At 43.5% G+C, this 16602-nt stretch overlaps 1 protein-coding gene across 1 annotated transcript in view; it reads right to left on the bottom strand.

The window, feature by feature from the left end:
• Nucleotides 1-9331, bottom strand: part of LOC148518860 (alpha-2-macroglobulin-like) — a 158927-nt gene extending 149596 nt beyond the window's left edge. The window contains exons 1-2 of the mRNA XM_088476943.1: nucleotides 9232-9331; nucleotides 1185-1233 (exon numbers count right to left, since the gene is read on the bottom strand). Of these exons, the coding sequence (XP_088333069.1) occupies nucleotides 1185-1233; nucleotides 9232-9331 (149 nt within the window). The remainder of the gene's footprint in view (nucleotides 1-1184; nucleotides 1234-9231) is intronic.
• Between the last annotated feature and the right edge of the window lie 7271 nt (nucleotides 9332-16602).

Here is a 16602-nt window from a genome sequence, read left to right as displayed (position 1 = left end):
TGGGTGTATCTGTAATGCTATTAGCAACCAATATAAAGCAGACATTGATGCTTGCCATTGTTGTGCAGGTCCAGGTGCTGTGATACAGTTGGAGGTGAGGTGAGACAGTGGAAGGCAGATGCCAATTAAATTTTTTTGGAAAGGAGGATTAGAACATGAATACACTTTATGGCATCACAATATTTTGTTTTGATTGGCCTTGGAGAGCACCGCCATCTGGAATAATTCCACACATGTAGTGAACTTGGTAACTTACAATGGATATACTGACTCTGTTATTATTTATGAGGAAGGGCTCAAAAAGTGAATTAGAAAAACTGCACCTTTCTGAACTCTAAGGGGTAAATTTACTAAGAATCGTGTCTGGTTCGAGTTTAAACTCTCACAGCATCGCTGAAACTCTGGAGATGTTTTCCTGCTGAAATGTACAAGTTTACCAAGAATCGTGATTTGTTGAATCGAGTTTTTCGATGGTGTATGTGATCGTGATTATCTTTGAGTTCCGAGTCTGACCGCAGCCAAACTCACCCGAACATGCAGCCTACACATATCAGTGAGATACGTGCAGGCTGCTTGTGTGTGTTAAAAATAAATAAATGGTTAATTTTTTAAAAAAATATAACCCCCCCTTATATACGGGGGGAAAAAACATGTAGGGTTTGTCCATATTGTAGGAACCAGCACTGGCCTCCCAGAGCCAGTCCTGGTTTTAAAAATAGGGGAAAAAATGGCGCGGGATTCCCCTTATTTTTAAAATCAGCACCGGACTCAAATCTAATCTAACCAGTGTGTAATGCCACAGCCAGGGGACCCTTTCTCCAGGTCACCCTGGTCAAAGCATTAACACCCCAAGCTAGCCAGCCCAAGCTGGGGATCTCAGGGGAGGTGGGGACCCCCCAATAAAGGGGTCCCCCTCTCCCGAGTACCAGGCTTATGCTGAAGCTCGGGGCTCTTCCCTGTACCCCTGGTTGGTAGGTGCAGGGGTAATAGTGTGGAAAATAGATAAGTACTATTGTTTTTTACAGTGAGACCACAGGTGCCAGTGTACCTGCACTTTGGAACACCAAGTACCAGCAGCCATACCCCCACTATAAATATAATTGTAAAATTACCACAGAACTCAAACACCATAGAAAGTAAAAATTTATTCCGTACATAACACACTCACACATACTTACACTTACCTTCTGCCAGATGTTCTGTCCACTTCTCCGTAGAAGTCCCATGGTTTACCTGTGAAAAAAAATCCAATACTCACCTACCTCCTGGTGTAGCATCTGCCCCCTTCTCCAGTAGACTCCCCGGGACTTGACAAAAAAAATAAAATAAGTTGCCCGGACCATTTTGGACATGTAAAGATATATGTGATAATACATATATCTCTACCCCGGTAAATTACAGAGACCGGGAAGTTTCTGTCATTCTCCAGGCCTGCCAGACAATCAGAGGCCACTCCACATTAAGTGGTCGCTGATTGGATGTAATCCGCATGGTTGTCAGTCAACAGCCACGTAGGTCACAGCCAATCAGTGGCCTCTTACTATAGAGTGGCTGCTGATTGACTGTGACCCTCACTGCCATTGATTGACAGCCATGTGGTTCTTAGCCAATCAACGGCTACTTACTGTAGAGCAGCCTCTGATTAGCTGGCAATCCCGGAGAATAACAGAAATCTCCAGGCCTCTGTCATTTGCAGAGATAGAGATATATGTGTTATTATCAGATACATCTTTACATGTCTGAAATGTTCCGGGCAACTTATTATTTTTTTTGCCAAGTCCCGGGAAGCCTACTGGAGAAGGGGACAGATGCTACGCCAGGAGGTAGGTGAGTATTTAATTTTTTTTCACAGGTAAACTGTGAGACTTCTACTGGAGTAGTGGACAGAACATCTTGCAGAAGGTAAGTACAGGTTGAGTCTCCCATATCCAAATATTCCGAAATACGGAATTTTTTGTGCTTGACTGAGGTAATGAAACCTTTGATTTTTGATGGTTCTATGTACACAAACTTTGTCTAAGGCACAAATTATAAAAAAATATTGGAAAAAATTACCTTCAGGCTGTGTGTATAAGGTGTATATGAAACATAAATGAATCTCATGTAAGTACATAAACTTTGTTTGAGCCACAAAATTATTGAAAATATTGTATAAAATTACCTGCAGGCATTGTGTATAAGGTGTATATAACACATAAATGCATTCTGTGTGTATATTTGGGTCCCATTCTTAAGATATTTCATTATGATGGGCAAATATTCCAAAATATGGAATATTCCGTTATCCAAAATACCCCTGGTCCCAAGCATTTTGGATATCGGAGACTCAACCTATATGTGTAAAAGTGTTATATAAGGAATAACACTACACTTTCTATGGTGTGTGAGCTCTGTGGTTATTCAAGTATTTTTTTTACAGTGGGGGTATGGATGCCTTCTGCCTGATGGAACTTCTAGTTCCACAAGCACCAAAGAGCAGGCACGCTGGAACCTGTAGTTCCACTGTAATAAACAATAGCATAAATTTATTATTCACACTATTACCCCTGCACCCACCAGCCAGGGGGGCAAGGAAGAGCCCTGGGCTTCAGCCTAAGCCTGGGGTGCTCGGGAGATAGGGGGACCCCTTTATTTCAGTGGTCCCCACCTCCCCTGAGATCCCCTGCTTGGGCTGACTAGCTTGTGGTGTTAATGCTTTGGCTGGGAAAAATTTAAAATTCCATTAAATTCTAAGGGTGTGTTTAACCCCTACTCTAAAACTCTAACAGATGAGTAAATTACAGTTTTATCTAGAGGTTTGAATTTTGCTCCCACATCACAACCAAACTTTTTTGAAGTAATTGTTGAACTGAACCGTTACGTTAGGGGACTATGTAGGAAAAGATATTTTGCACATAAAATAGTCAAAAATGGAGATTGATGGAAACCCTATTGTGTTGGATGAAAGTGATCAGGAAGGGATTGATATATTAAATAGTCTGTTAGCTAATAATGGGATTTCAAATATTGAGAGCACACAGGTGTTTGATATTAATAAACCATCCTTGTGGAGGTTTAAGAATAAATCACAATTCTTCCCTGTTCAACATAAAGTAGTGCAATTGATACCTTTTACTTTACAACCCTTGATCATTTTTACCAATACATCCATGTATGTTCAATTTAAGTGTGAATGAGAGATAAGCTCTCAAAACATTATTCAAGGACCCTCTGATCACTATCAAAACCATGGGGGGGGGGGTTGTGGTGCAGGCCTTGGTCGCCTATACAGTATGTTAGAGGCACAGAGACAGTTGTCAGATAATCACTTTTATAAGATCCTCTCCGGTGATCCTACTAATAATAATCAAAGAGAATTGAAAGGGTTATTGAATAATGTTCTTTTGGACGGGGTGCTCACGAAGGGGGAGTTTGACATCCCGTATCCCCTCCACCCCATCACCCCTGTATATTATATTAGCGTGACTTTATTTTGTCTTCAATTGCATTTATTCTTTCTCACAATTACTTTTTGTTTGATCACGTACACTATATACAGGTCCTCGGTACAGCGATGTGTAGTCGATTCGCACCAAGTTTCACTAATTTGTATATGCTAAAAACCTCTATTGATTGCAAAATTGTATTGCATTTATATATTATTAATAATTTGGAGTTGTGCACCTGAGATTTGTCTGTTTTTGTGCCTACAATTAGTCTCATCAGGTAGCACCTCCCATTATATATATTCAGGGTGTGCAGTCTAGAAACCTTCCCAGATAATCACTTTTATAAGAATCTCTCCGGTGATCCTACTAATAATAATCAAAGAGAATTGAAAGGGTTATTGAATAATGCTCTTTTGGATGGGGTGCTCACGAAGGGGGAGTTTGACATCCCGTATCCCCTCCACCCCATCACCCCTGTATATTATATTAGCGTGACTTTATTTTGTCTTCAATTGCATTTATTCTTTCTCACAATTACTTTTTGTTCGATCACGTACACTATATACAGGTCCTCGGTACAGCAATGTGTAGTCGATTCGCACCAAGTTTCACTAATTTGTATATGGGTCTCTCGAACAACACCTTATATGGGATGGTACCTATGGTGCGAATTTGGTACACTACTGTCGCTATATCGACGACCTGTTCTTTATTTGGGATGGGGATGCTGATTCTGTTACAGCTTTTGTTCATTATTTGAGCACTAATCCGTTTGGTCTATCCTTCAATAGCACACACGATCCATCTCACATTAATTTTTTAGATATTACGGTGGAGGTGATACAAGTGGTACAGGTGATACAGGAGGTCATATGTGTCTCCTCCTTTAAGAAACAAGTTGATGTATGTAGCTACATCCCATTTTTTAGTAATCATAATAAAAAGTGGTTAAAAAATTTCCCGAAAAGTCAGCTACATCGCATTCGTAGGAATTGCACATCTGATGAGACTTTAGAAGTACATGCTTTGGAATTAATTGAAGAATTTAAAAATAGAGACTATCCATTGGACATCCTTGATGAAGCTTTACAATATTCTAGCACACTGGATAGATCAACTATTCTGAGTGATAGGAATATAAAGAAGGATGTACTGTAATTAGAAAGGAGAGGAAGCAGGAAACTAAGTATAAAAACAAAGACAAAAATAAAAATAAAAGTGGGAATATAGGAAGTTCTGAGAAGATAGTGAGGAGATTAATAAAATGGATGATAACGATACAGATAAGTAGAGCTTATAATAATTCAGATACATGTGGAGACTCCGATTTTGGTTTTTCTTTTATTTCCAACTATAATGTATCAGCCAACAAGATTTCTAACATAGTAAGAAGTAACTATAGGTTACTATTCACTGTCCCTGTCTTGGGTAACTGTTTAGAGAAAAAAACCTACAGTCGTCTTTAGGAAGGCTAGGAATTTAAGAAACATGCTAGCTCCTAGCTTCTTTATTAATCCTTACAATCGGAAATCTGGATTCAAACAGAGTACGATTACAGGAAAACAAATCTGTGGTTTCTATAAATGTAACCATAATAAATTGTTGTCTATTTGCTATATTGCCGCTGTCACACATATTATGTGGGTCACACTATGAGGAATTTGAAATGCAGATTCATGGAGCACAGGAGAAATGTTCTAAATAAATGTACAAATCATAGTGTCCCTAGACACTTTCTAGAATTTCATGAGGGGAACCCCTCTGGTCTACGATTAAAAATATTAGAACACATCCCTATTACAAGCAGGGGAGACAGATTTAGAACATTATGTCGCCAAGAAGCTACTTGGATATTAAAATTGCAATCGTTAAAGCCACAGGTGTTAAACAAGACAATTGATCTTGAATTTATTTGAAAAATATACATAGTCCCTAATTCGATCCGGTCTCTGTATATCTGTTTGAGAGATAAAGATATATCTTGTAAAGTATAAGGAGATCTTCTGTATAGCTACAGTATATGACATATAGGGCTGATTCAGAGCTGGACGCTCTGAAAGAGCGCTCGCTCTGAATCAGGGCGTTTTTATTTTTTTTGGAGCGGCCTTTGGGCCGCTTGCATAGCTGTGGGTTGCCACCCACAGCTATTGCAGACGGCCAGGTGATGGTCGCAATGGTCTCGACCATCGCGACCATCGGGGCTTGCGACGGGACCCTTGCAGTAGGGTCTCGTTTCCGCAAGCCCCAGTGAGCTTCTGGCTCTTAATAGAGCCGGAAGCTCACCACTGACATCACTCGTGATGTCAGTGGGGCCGCCCCCAAACGGCAGGCGTTCCGTCGGGAGAGATAGATAGATAGATAGATAGATAGATAGATAGATAGATAGATAGATAGAGATGGCAATATATGGAGAGAGGCGGCACTCAGTCTTTTCAATCAAAAAGTGAACCCTATGCCAGGGTGATTTATTGGGACGTTTCGGGGACCGTATTCCCTTCCTCAGAACAACATCAGTTGTAACGGGAGCGTGCCATATTACCACGCCCCTCTTTGGTGTGCGGATGTCCCGTCCGCTGAATCACCAGTGTTGGGAGGTATGATCCTAATAGTGAATACTTATGTCCCGGCTGCTGGTAGCCATGTCATGCTCCTGTGGGTGGGTGCTTCTCACATGAAAGACACGCCCCCACAGAGGTACAGCCCTGTCCCTAAAATGCTGTGGCCACACCCCCTCCAGGGGGGCCCTGGGAAGTTGCTGTACCAGGGCCCAGGATTTCTCTTGGCAGCCCTGGTGTCGATAGCCTCAATGTTATGCTTAGTGATGGTGGCCTTTGGAGTTTAGAGGAATGGAAGGAGAGGGATAAGTTAAAAGAGAGAAGACGATGGTCAGAAAGGGGGAATGGGGAATTGGAGTAATCAGAAATATCACAATGGTGAGTGAAGACCAGATCAAGCAAATGCCCACTCATATGGGTGGGTGAGGAGGTCCATTGGGATAGACCAAATGAAGACGCGAGGGTAAGGAACTTGGAAGCAGAGGATTCAGTGGGGATATCAATTGGGATATTGAAGTCACCTAGGATAATGGAGGGAAGGTCTGAGGAGAGTAAGTGAGGGAGCCAGGAAGCTCCTGAGCTCCGGCTTCCAGCTCCCGCAGAGAGCACTATGGGAGGGACGTCATGACGTCTCTCCCATAGATCTGAGGAGCTGGAGCTCACACCTGAGCTCTGGCTCTCGCAGAGAGCACTATGGGAGGGACGTCATGACGTCTCTCCCATAGATCCGTGGTGGAGCCGCGGTCGGACCAGACGGCAGTGGACGCAGGAGAGGGCTTAAGTTAAGTATTGTGTTTGTTTTTTAATTGTATTTTTTTTTCAGAAACACCAGCTATAGGGGGGATTATAGGCATGGCTATAGGGGGCATACTACTGGGGGCATGGCTATAGGGGGGCATTACTAATGGGGGAATAAATATAGGGGGCATTGCTACTGGAGGCACTACTATAGGGGGCATTACTACAATGGACACTACTAATGGGGGCATTAATATAGGGGGCATTACTACTGGAGGCACTACTATAGGGGGCATAACTACAGTGGGCATTACTAATGGGGACATTAATATAGGGGGCATTACTACTGGAGGCACTACTATAGGGGCATTACTACAGTGGGCATTACTATAGGGGGCATTACTACTGGAGGAACTACTATAGGGGCCATTACTACAGTCGGCATTACTAATGGGGGCATTACTACTGGAGGCATACTACTGTGGGCATTGTATTAGGGGCATTACTACTGGAGGCACTGGAGGCACTACTAATGGAGGCATTACTACTGGGGGCACTACTAATGGGGGCATTACTACTGGGGGCATTACTATAGTGGGCACTAATATAGAGGGCATTACTACTGGGGGCACTACTAATGTGGGTATTACAACTGTGGGCACTACTATAGGGGGCATTACTACTGGGGGCACTACTAATGGGGCATTACTACTGGGGGCATTACTATAGTGGGCACTACTAATGGGGACATTACAACTGTGGGCACTACTATAGGGGGAATTACTACTGGGGGCACTACTAATGTGGGTATCACAACTGTGGGCTCTATTATAGGGGGCATTACTACTGTGGGCATAACTTTTGGGGGCATTACCAATGGGGGCACTACTATAGGGGACATTACCAATGGGGGCACTACTACTGGGGCATTAACACTGTGGGCATTACCAATGGGGTATTACCACTGCAGGCACTACTGAGGGCACTGCATGGGGGGCACCACTTGGGGGGCCATTGTGTAAGGGGCACCACTGCTGTGGGCATTGTATAAGAGGCACTACTACTGTGGGCATTGTATTAGGGGCAATACTACTGTGAGCCTTGTGTATAAAAGGCACTCATTTGGGCATTGTGTAAAAGGGGCACCACTGTGTGTCATAACATGAATAAGGGACTACTGTGTGGGGTAATTTGAATTGGGCATAATGTATTATAAAGGGAATTACTGTGTGTGGCACAATGTATTATACAGGGCATTTCTGTGTGTGGCATAATGTATTATACAGGGCATAACTGCGCGTGGCATAATGTGTTATACAGGTTATTACTGCGTATGGCATAATGTGTTATAAAGACCATTACTTGAATGGCATAATGTGTCATAAAGGGCATTACTGAATGTGGCGTAATGTGTTATAAAGGCCACAACTGCGTGTGGCATAATGTGTTATACAGGACATTACTGCATGTGGCATAATGTGTTATAAAGGGCATTACTTCATGTGGCATAATGTGTTATAAAGGGCATTACTGCATGTGGCATAATGGGGTAGATGTATTATAGCGGCACTTACCGTGCCGCTATAACGCTTCCCGCTTCGCCTCTTTACCGAGGCGAAGCAGGAAGCACTACCGATGAGATGTATGAACATCTCATCGGCCGGAGAGGGGGACCATTAACTCCCCCCTCTGGCGCTACCTGCTAGTGACCACAGCGCATCAGCCTAGTGCTGATGCGCTGTGTGTCAGTTCCGGCAGGCTCCACTGATCATGCGTGGGATCTCGCAAGTATCGCGAGATCCCCGCGCGCAGCCTGGAGCCAGCAGCTGCCACAGCAGGGACAGCGCTGTCCCTGTTGTGGGGATAGGTTAGCACCAGGCTGTAGCTGTCGATAACGACAGCTACAGCCAGCCGAACGGTCATGCGTTATGACCGTTCGTACATGACCCTGTTGCTCGGCGCTGCTATCTTGTAGATAGCAGCGCCGATAATGACAGGGGCGCATAGCGCCCCTGTCATTTACCGCCCAGACCCCCGATCATACATCAGGGAGAAGCGGTATCAGCGCACATAACGTGCGCTGATACCGCTTCTGGGCTTTGTACATCTCCCCCAATGTGTTATAAAGGGCATTACTGTGTAAGACATACTGTGTAAGGCGCATTACTGCACATGGCAATTATTCGCCACGAGGGGAGAGCTTGGGGGAAGCCCAGCACCTTCGTAAGTGCTGTGCACGCCCCACAGTGTGATGAATTGGGGGTGCTCCGCAAGGACATGCCCCCTTTCCTGAAGCGCGCGTGCAGAGGAACGCTATCTAAAAATGTTTTCTTTCTTTTTTGGGGGGGGCGCAACTGGGAACTGTCGCCCTGAGCTCCGCAATGTCTAGGACCGGCCCTGGCTGTGAGTCATCTTTTGCTGGGCAGTGCTTTGAGTTATCTCTGGCTAGACAACGCTCTGAGTTATCCCTGGCTGGGCAGTGCTCTGAGTTATCTCTGGCTAGATAATACTCTGAGTCATCTCTGTCTGGGCAAAGTTCTGAGTCTTCTTTGGCTGGGCAGAGCTATCAGATACTTTAGCAAAGGCAGTTTTCCTAGACTGTGTAGTCATAGGTGCACACTTTGAACAAGCTGACATTTTTAGTATCTCTGGATATGCTGTCATCACTGGAACCTCTGTCTACAATGACACAATTGACACAACAGAACAGGAACCTGCAAGTGGAGTTCCGGAGTAAGAAACAGCTTGAAGAGCTGTCAAAACCGCTAACACAGGAAATGAAGACACAGGTTTGCAGAATTAGCCAGTAATAGTCAAGACTAGGATACATTGGAACAGAAGTCCTGGTTTGCATGTTTAAATGATAATCACAAATATTACAAGGACAAACAGGAACAGAAGTCAGGTAGTACAATATCCAAAGTACAGAACAGAGAATCTGGATAGCTGGAATATAACAGACCTATGGTATAATATAAAAGCCTCCAATATTTTGAAAGGGGCATTTTATCAGCATGTTTCTGGGCAAATTGGCATAGATGAGGCGAATCACCAGAAACAAGCCACAATTACTCTTTAATGTATATAAGTTACATGATGATTTTTAGCATGTGAAACATGCACGTCATTAGATATAAAAGGCTTGACTTGCTAAATCACTGAAAAATTGCCAGAAAAACTTGCAGGATTAAAGAGAAGACTGGCTGAGGAGATACATAAGAAACCATAGTTGCTTAAAAACACACACAAATTAACTATTTAAACACCTGGAACACATGATTGCTAATTATTTGCCTAGAAAAAGTACTCCTGTTCCTTATTGTAGGAGACCTGATTTATTTGGAATGATAGCAGTATTTGGCAATAAGGTGGATATGATGTTCTCTGGATTGCTGGCACAGTCTTTTGAGAGGTTTGGGAGCCTGGAGGCTCAGTTACATCAGAACCATGGTCTGTGCAGGCCTGATGCTAGGCATGTCTTCAGACTTCAGGTGGACTTCTTTTTGAGATCTGCAAGTCGAACAAATGTGAGTTAAACCAATTTCGTTAATCTCAATGAGCAAGTGAGAGAGGATTTACAGTAGAGCCAATGATAGGGGGCAATTATGCAGTGTCTGGGTTGCAGAAATAAATGTGTGCCCTTCACTCTATGGCTAAAGGTTCCTTTCAGGATGCCCTCGCTCACAAGTGTTAGGAATTGCACTGGCAACATTTCCTAGGTATTGAAGCCAAGTGTAAAATATCCTTAAATAATGTTGCAAACACATAGAAAAAATCTAAGTGGTAGGACCTTTAGGGTGCCTTCTATAGGATCTCTGGCATGCTAAAGGTCTTTGGTGCCAGAGACTGCACTCATATTGCGCTCACTGTCCCACACTTGAGGCACAATAATAATAATAATAATAATATTATTTTTATTTATATATATAGCGCTTTTCTCCAGCAAGAGTCAAATGACCTGATTCAGACCCACTCGCGAGCACATAGCGCTCGCAAGCGGGTCGATGGTCGGCAAGTGCGCACGCGTGGCGTGCGCGAGCCCCAGAGCAAGTGAGAACTTCACTCGCTCCGGGGGTCGCTACAAAACAGAGTGGCTGTCGAGCGGCCAGGAGGCGGATTTTTATTTTTAAAAATCCGCCCTGATTCAAATAGCGCCTCTGAATCAGGCCCAAAGTCGCTTCCTAAGCATCAAAAGCATGGCACATATATTTAGTATTACAGCAAGAAGAAAAAAAGACCAAAAAACAATGAACATAGTGAACGGGGACAATGACCTTAATGCAGGGTTAGTGCAGTCAATTTGGGTAATACATTTCACAGGTTACAAAACCCACCCACAAATTGTACCAGGTGAGGCAGCCATTTTGGGCACATTACATAGGTTACGCTGGGTGGACTAAGCAATGCCTAGAAGAGATGACACAAAATGGGTAAGTTGCAGCATACTACGGGCCCGATTCAGACCTGATCGCAAGGCTGCATTCGTATGCAGCCTGCCGATGTTTGCGTTCTGCGCATGCATATAAGACCCAGTGTGCATTGGCGAACCGGCACTGCGATCAGAAAACATCTGCAGCTAGCACGCAGAGCCTTCACACAGTGATTGACAGGACCTGACCATTTGAGGGTGATGATGCGGGGTGGTCAGAGAAACACAGGCGTGTCTATGCGTTTCAACGCCGTTACAGGGGCATGCATAATTAAGCTCCAGCGATGGCATATGCATCCTAACGTTGAGTTACACACATAAAGATTAGCAATGTCTGTGGCAGGGTCAGGTCAACCACAACTGTGCGGGTGGGTCAGATGGTTCTCGATGTTACCGATGTTTTTGCTGTCTTGCGAGGACATAAGTAAAGGAAAGTAGGCGGCATTATGTAGTGCTGGGTGTCTACTTATAGTGCTGCGGTTACATTGCATATGGGTTCATTTATTAGCATATTTTCGCATTAGCTGGCAGCGTGCAAACGCAGCCGTGCAATCAGGTCTGAATCAGGCCCTAAAGGTAGAAGCAGAAATCCTGTAACCATTAGTTTCAAGTATTTTTCATCTCACCCACAGGCGTACCAGTACAGGCAGCCATCTTGGGCTCACTACAAAGGTTACACTGTGTGGGATGAGCCAAACAAAAAACAATGATATATACAGGTGACTGAACCATTTATAAGCACTGAATGAATAGAACCATGTGTTGTTTATCCTGCACAAGACAGAACCATCTGAGGCAGCCATCTGGGGCGCAATGCGTAGGTAACATCTGGCAGGGTTTGCAATTGGTGGAAGTATAACACCCAGATGGAGAGAAGAAAAAAAATTAGAGAAGCAGAATTCAAGGGCATAAAAGGCCGTAATAAAAGAATAGTGACAGCACTATAAGTTATAAACTATGTTAAAGTTAATCTGGAATTAAAAATAATGCAGTTAGCTGCAACAAGCTGCATGACTCAGTCTGCACCTTGTGTCTCCCTTGCTCCAATGTATGCAGCAGTTTGTAGAGTGCAATTGGGCTGAAGCAGGAGACTGCCCCCAAACCGATCTCAGGGGAGTTGAATGGAAGGTGGGGTAGTAGTATTCCTGAGCTGCAGTAGTTGAGAAATAGTTTGATTTGGGGTTTTAAAGTAGTCCAAATCCAGTTCCAACTCCATGCTTCAGATGACATGCTTCAGATGCAGGCTAAGATGACAAGTCAAGCCTGTGTGTGCAGGTTTTCAAAAATGTCATTTTTGTAGGAGACTCTGGTTCTTCTGGTACAGGGGGAGGAAGAGTTGAGCAGTTTGTTCAACAAGCTAATTTATGGTAGGGGAAGTTTCAGCCTCATATTTGCAAAACAAACTTGCAATACAGACTATTCTTGCAATAAAAAGCATCAGGTATAGAAGATGGCATTAATTTACCTGTATAGAGAGGAGAGATGGTATTAAAACTCAACTCCAGTTCCAACTCCATGCTTCAGATGACATGCCTAAGACGCAGACTGGCATGCCAAGCCTGTGTATATGTGAATTGTTACCATTACCGCTCTCTCAATGTGCAGGTGACCAGGGATGCAACCCTCAAAATAATGACAGGTCACAGGTTTACCAGAGTCCTGCCATAATGCATAATGCCTAAATCCTGTGTAACTCAACCCTATATCAGTGTTTTGAGAATGGAGAAATGCCAGAGAGCTGGTTGTTAGTTATGTTGAAAACACTTTGCTTTCCAAAATTCTATTGTGTGTATTGTGTGGCCATACCCATATAATTATTATACAAATATTTTATTACAGTGATGCAGGATATGGGTGTCACTCTTGGTTACTGCAACCTCCTTTGGATCCACAGACCGTGGCACACCACAAATATAATGAGGCGCACGTATCCACTAGAACTATGATAGAATGCACCTTTAGACTTCTGAAAATCAGGTTCAGTTGTTTGGACAAATCTGGCGGAGTTCTACGCTACTTACCTGAAAAGGTGAGTTGCCGTATGCTGCATAATATAGCCCTGCTGCAAGATAGGTGTGACCAAGTGGCTATACCAGCATACAGTGATGAGCATGGGGTCAGTTTTCCATCTGCTCATCCTTTAACTCATCTTCACACCAAACACATAAAACAGACAAGACACAGAACACTTAAAACTTTAAGACAAACCAAACACATAAAAAACACATACCACTCACACATAAATAACACAATGTAGCTAAAAAGTAAGACACGTATTTTAACAGACAGAAAAATTACAAGACAAAACATTAAATTATACAGTCAAATCTGTCAGTAATCTTACAATACACTCACCACCTACTCACTTCTCCTGTCCAAATAAATCTCACTCGTAACCCCTACTGTACCTCTCTCCCGGCCCGTAACTAGGGAAGTGTGGCCTGAGCCATGGCACAGGGCACCGCAGGACAGGGGTTGCTGTTCGGACCTGTCAATTTTCTGTTTATTATCATTCTCACTTGTAGCTTCCTCTTATTTCATCCCCAGCATCTCCTGGCCTCCCCTATCTCTTCCCTGGCCCTTCCCCATGAGACTATGACCATTTTTTGTGTGTGTTATGTTCCTATTTGGAAAATGAGGGGGGAGCCAATGCTCTTTCTCGCACAGGGCACCAAAAAGTCTAGTTACGGCTCTGACTCTCTCCTACTACTTTAACTACTCTAACAACCCATCCCTAAGTATATAGGGCTGATGACACAAAATATATTGCAGTCGCCATGATTCTAATAAGATGGGGCCAAATTGGAGCATTTTGGGGGTCTAAAATTGCCGCAAGTGGCTGAATAGCAATGGCAATTTGCTAAAGTAGCTGCACAATTGATGGCTTTTACATCCAATGACTTGGCAAAGTGCATAGTGAGAAGCATGAATATAAAGTAATTACAGCATGTGCAGGTGATAAGGCAGGGAAGATGATTAACTCCTACTGATAATGTGCAATTGTCCAAGAGGTGAAACACAGGTACTGCAGCTAATTCCAATAGAAAGTCCTAACAACGGCACAATTGTTTGTTATTCATTTGAGAGGTGAGGAATTCTATTTTTTATTTACTTATAATTATTCTCATTAGCAGTATATATGTTTACGCCAGCACTTAAGTATTTGCAAAATATGCATCTGGAAAACTAGACTTACTAAACTAAACATAAGGGGCAACACGTGCAAGTTGCTTGCTTCTTTTAAATTCACATGTGAAAATTGTTTACGGTTTTAGATGCAGACAGATTTTTTTTTTACTTGTGCACCATTTGGCAACGATTGGTGTAGCTGGCTCTAGGGATGGCACTGGCAGAGATTTTGGCAACTGGATGTTGAAGCTGAATGTTGAAACACCAGTCACCTTCAGTAAACCTTAGTATTCTCCCTCTGTAGTTCTATGTATTATCTGTTATGAATTTGGATGCATATCAGGATTTCATCACTAACACATGACATCTTATCTGCTATACAGGATTTGTTTTAATGATTGTGTGCCAATATACACTGATACTACTTTGTTATGCTCTTTTTATCATCTGAAAAGCAACACGTGTATGTAATATCGTTAATACAGCATACAAGTCTGACATATTTTTGAATTAATTCCAGAATTATTGCTTAATAAAATAGTGTTAGAAATGTAGCAGTCTGGTATCAGATGCGGAGGGGGCCTGTGTGCATTTCCCGTCTGGGACCCTCTCATCTCCCCGGTGGTCATCAACGCACTGACAGCAGCAGTAGATTCTGGGCACTAGTCTGTGCCCGGAGTCTACTGCGCATGTGCAGGTCACTGGGAAAATGGCGTGGCAGCCATTTTCCCAGTGATTTCCCTACTGCACATGCCCAAAATGCCGGTAAAATGGCAGCAGTGGCCATTTTCCAGGCATATTGTTCCAGCCGACGTGGGACTTCGGAGAGTTATGGGTGCAGGGTGTCCGGTGTGGGCCCCCCTGGACGAGACACCTATTCCAAACAGCTGTGGTCTACAGTGATACACATTAGAAACAAGGGGGTATATTTACTGAAGTATGGGTTTTTAGAACTGGAGTGTTGCCCATAGAAACCAATCAGATTCTACTTACCATTTATCTAGCACCTTCTAGAAGATAGTAGCTAGAATCTTATTGGTTGCTATGGGCAACAACTCCACTTCTAAAAACCTGCACTTTAGTAAATATACAAAGAAAAAACAAAGATTGCACTTGTAGACAATATTGAAAACAATTTAATAAACAATTGTTGCAAACAGTAATAAAAGACAATGTGTCAAGGTGCAAATATGCTGGCAATAAAAATGGAGTTAATTAATCAATAAAAAGTGGGTATTCCAAAAAGAGGATTTATAATCTGGTTTCCATATAGAACAGTCACACTGGACATCAGTTATAAGTCCACTAAGTGTGTGAATGGTACCTGATAAGAATACAGCACTGTGCAAAACTGATAAGCTTCTCCAGAGAAGATAGAAATAAAAGGGGCCGTGGTAGATTCCTGTGTAGTCTTACGGCTCACCTTAACCCTGGTCGGCTCTCTGTTGGAGCGTCTCCGCTGTGTGTGCTCAGTCTGTGGTCGCTGACCGCCGGGTCTGGGAGCCAGCGTAATATGAGATGCTCAGACCAGCAGTGATCAGGACTGTACTGTAGCAGTTTCTCCGGGACAACAGTTTGCTTTTTTAATTGCTTATTAATGAAAGTTGTGTGATTGTTGAGCTTATTTAAACCTTTCATGGAATTGCAAATCATTCAAGCCCTCCTTCTGAAGAAACTGGGAGTGTTGTCCTGGAGAAACGCGTTAAGGCTTATTGGGCTTTATGCTGTTGCACTTACTGTACAGAGATTAATGGATGACCACCCCTCTCTCTGGTTCATCACACTGCTGCAATACAGTCCCAGTCACTGCTGGTCTGAGCCCCTCATATTACGTTGGCTCCCACACAGACCACATCATAGCCGTGAGTCATACTTCCATTGACAGACCTGGCGGTCAGGGTGTATAGGCTGAGAGCACACAGCGGAGATGCCCCAGACCCGGCGGTCAGGTTGTATAGGCTGAGAGCACACAGCAGAGACGCCCCAGACCCGGCGGTCAGCGTGTATAGGCTGAGAGCACACAGCGGAGATGCCCCAGACCCGGCGGTCAGCGTCCACAGACTGAGCACACACAGCGGAGACGCTCCAACAGAGAGCCGACCAGGGGTAAGGTGAGCCGTAAGACTACACAGGAATCTACCACGGCCCCTTTCATTTCTATCTTCTCTGGACAAGCTCATCAGTTGTTTTGCACGGTGCTGTATTCTTATCAGGTACCATTCACACACTTAGTGGACTTATAACTGATATCCAGTGTGACTGCTCTATATGGAAACCGGATTATAATCAGTCTTTTTGGAATACCCATATTATTACAGAGAGA

Source organism: Taudactylus pleione, unplaced genomic scaffold (genome assembly GCF_031769625.1).
Source record: "Taudactylus pleione unplaced genomic scaffold, aTauple2 ptg000198l, whole genome shotgun sequence".
Taxonomy (NCBI): domain Eukaryota; kingdom Metazoa; phylum Chordata; class Amphibia; order Anura; family Myobatrachidae; genus Taudactylus; species Taudactylus pleione.
The sequence above is the reverse complement of the archived record's forward strand: the minus strand, read 5'-3'. Positions and strand labels throughout refer to the sequence as shown.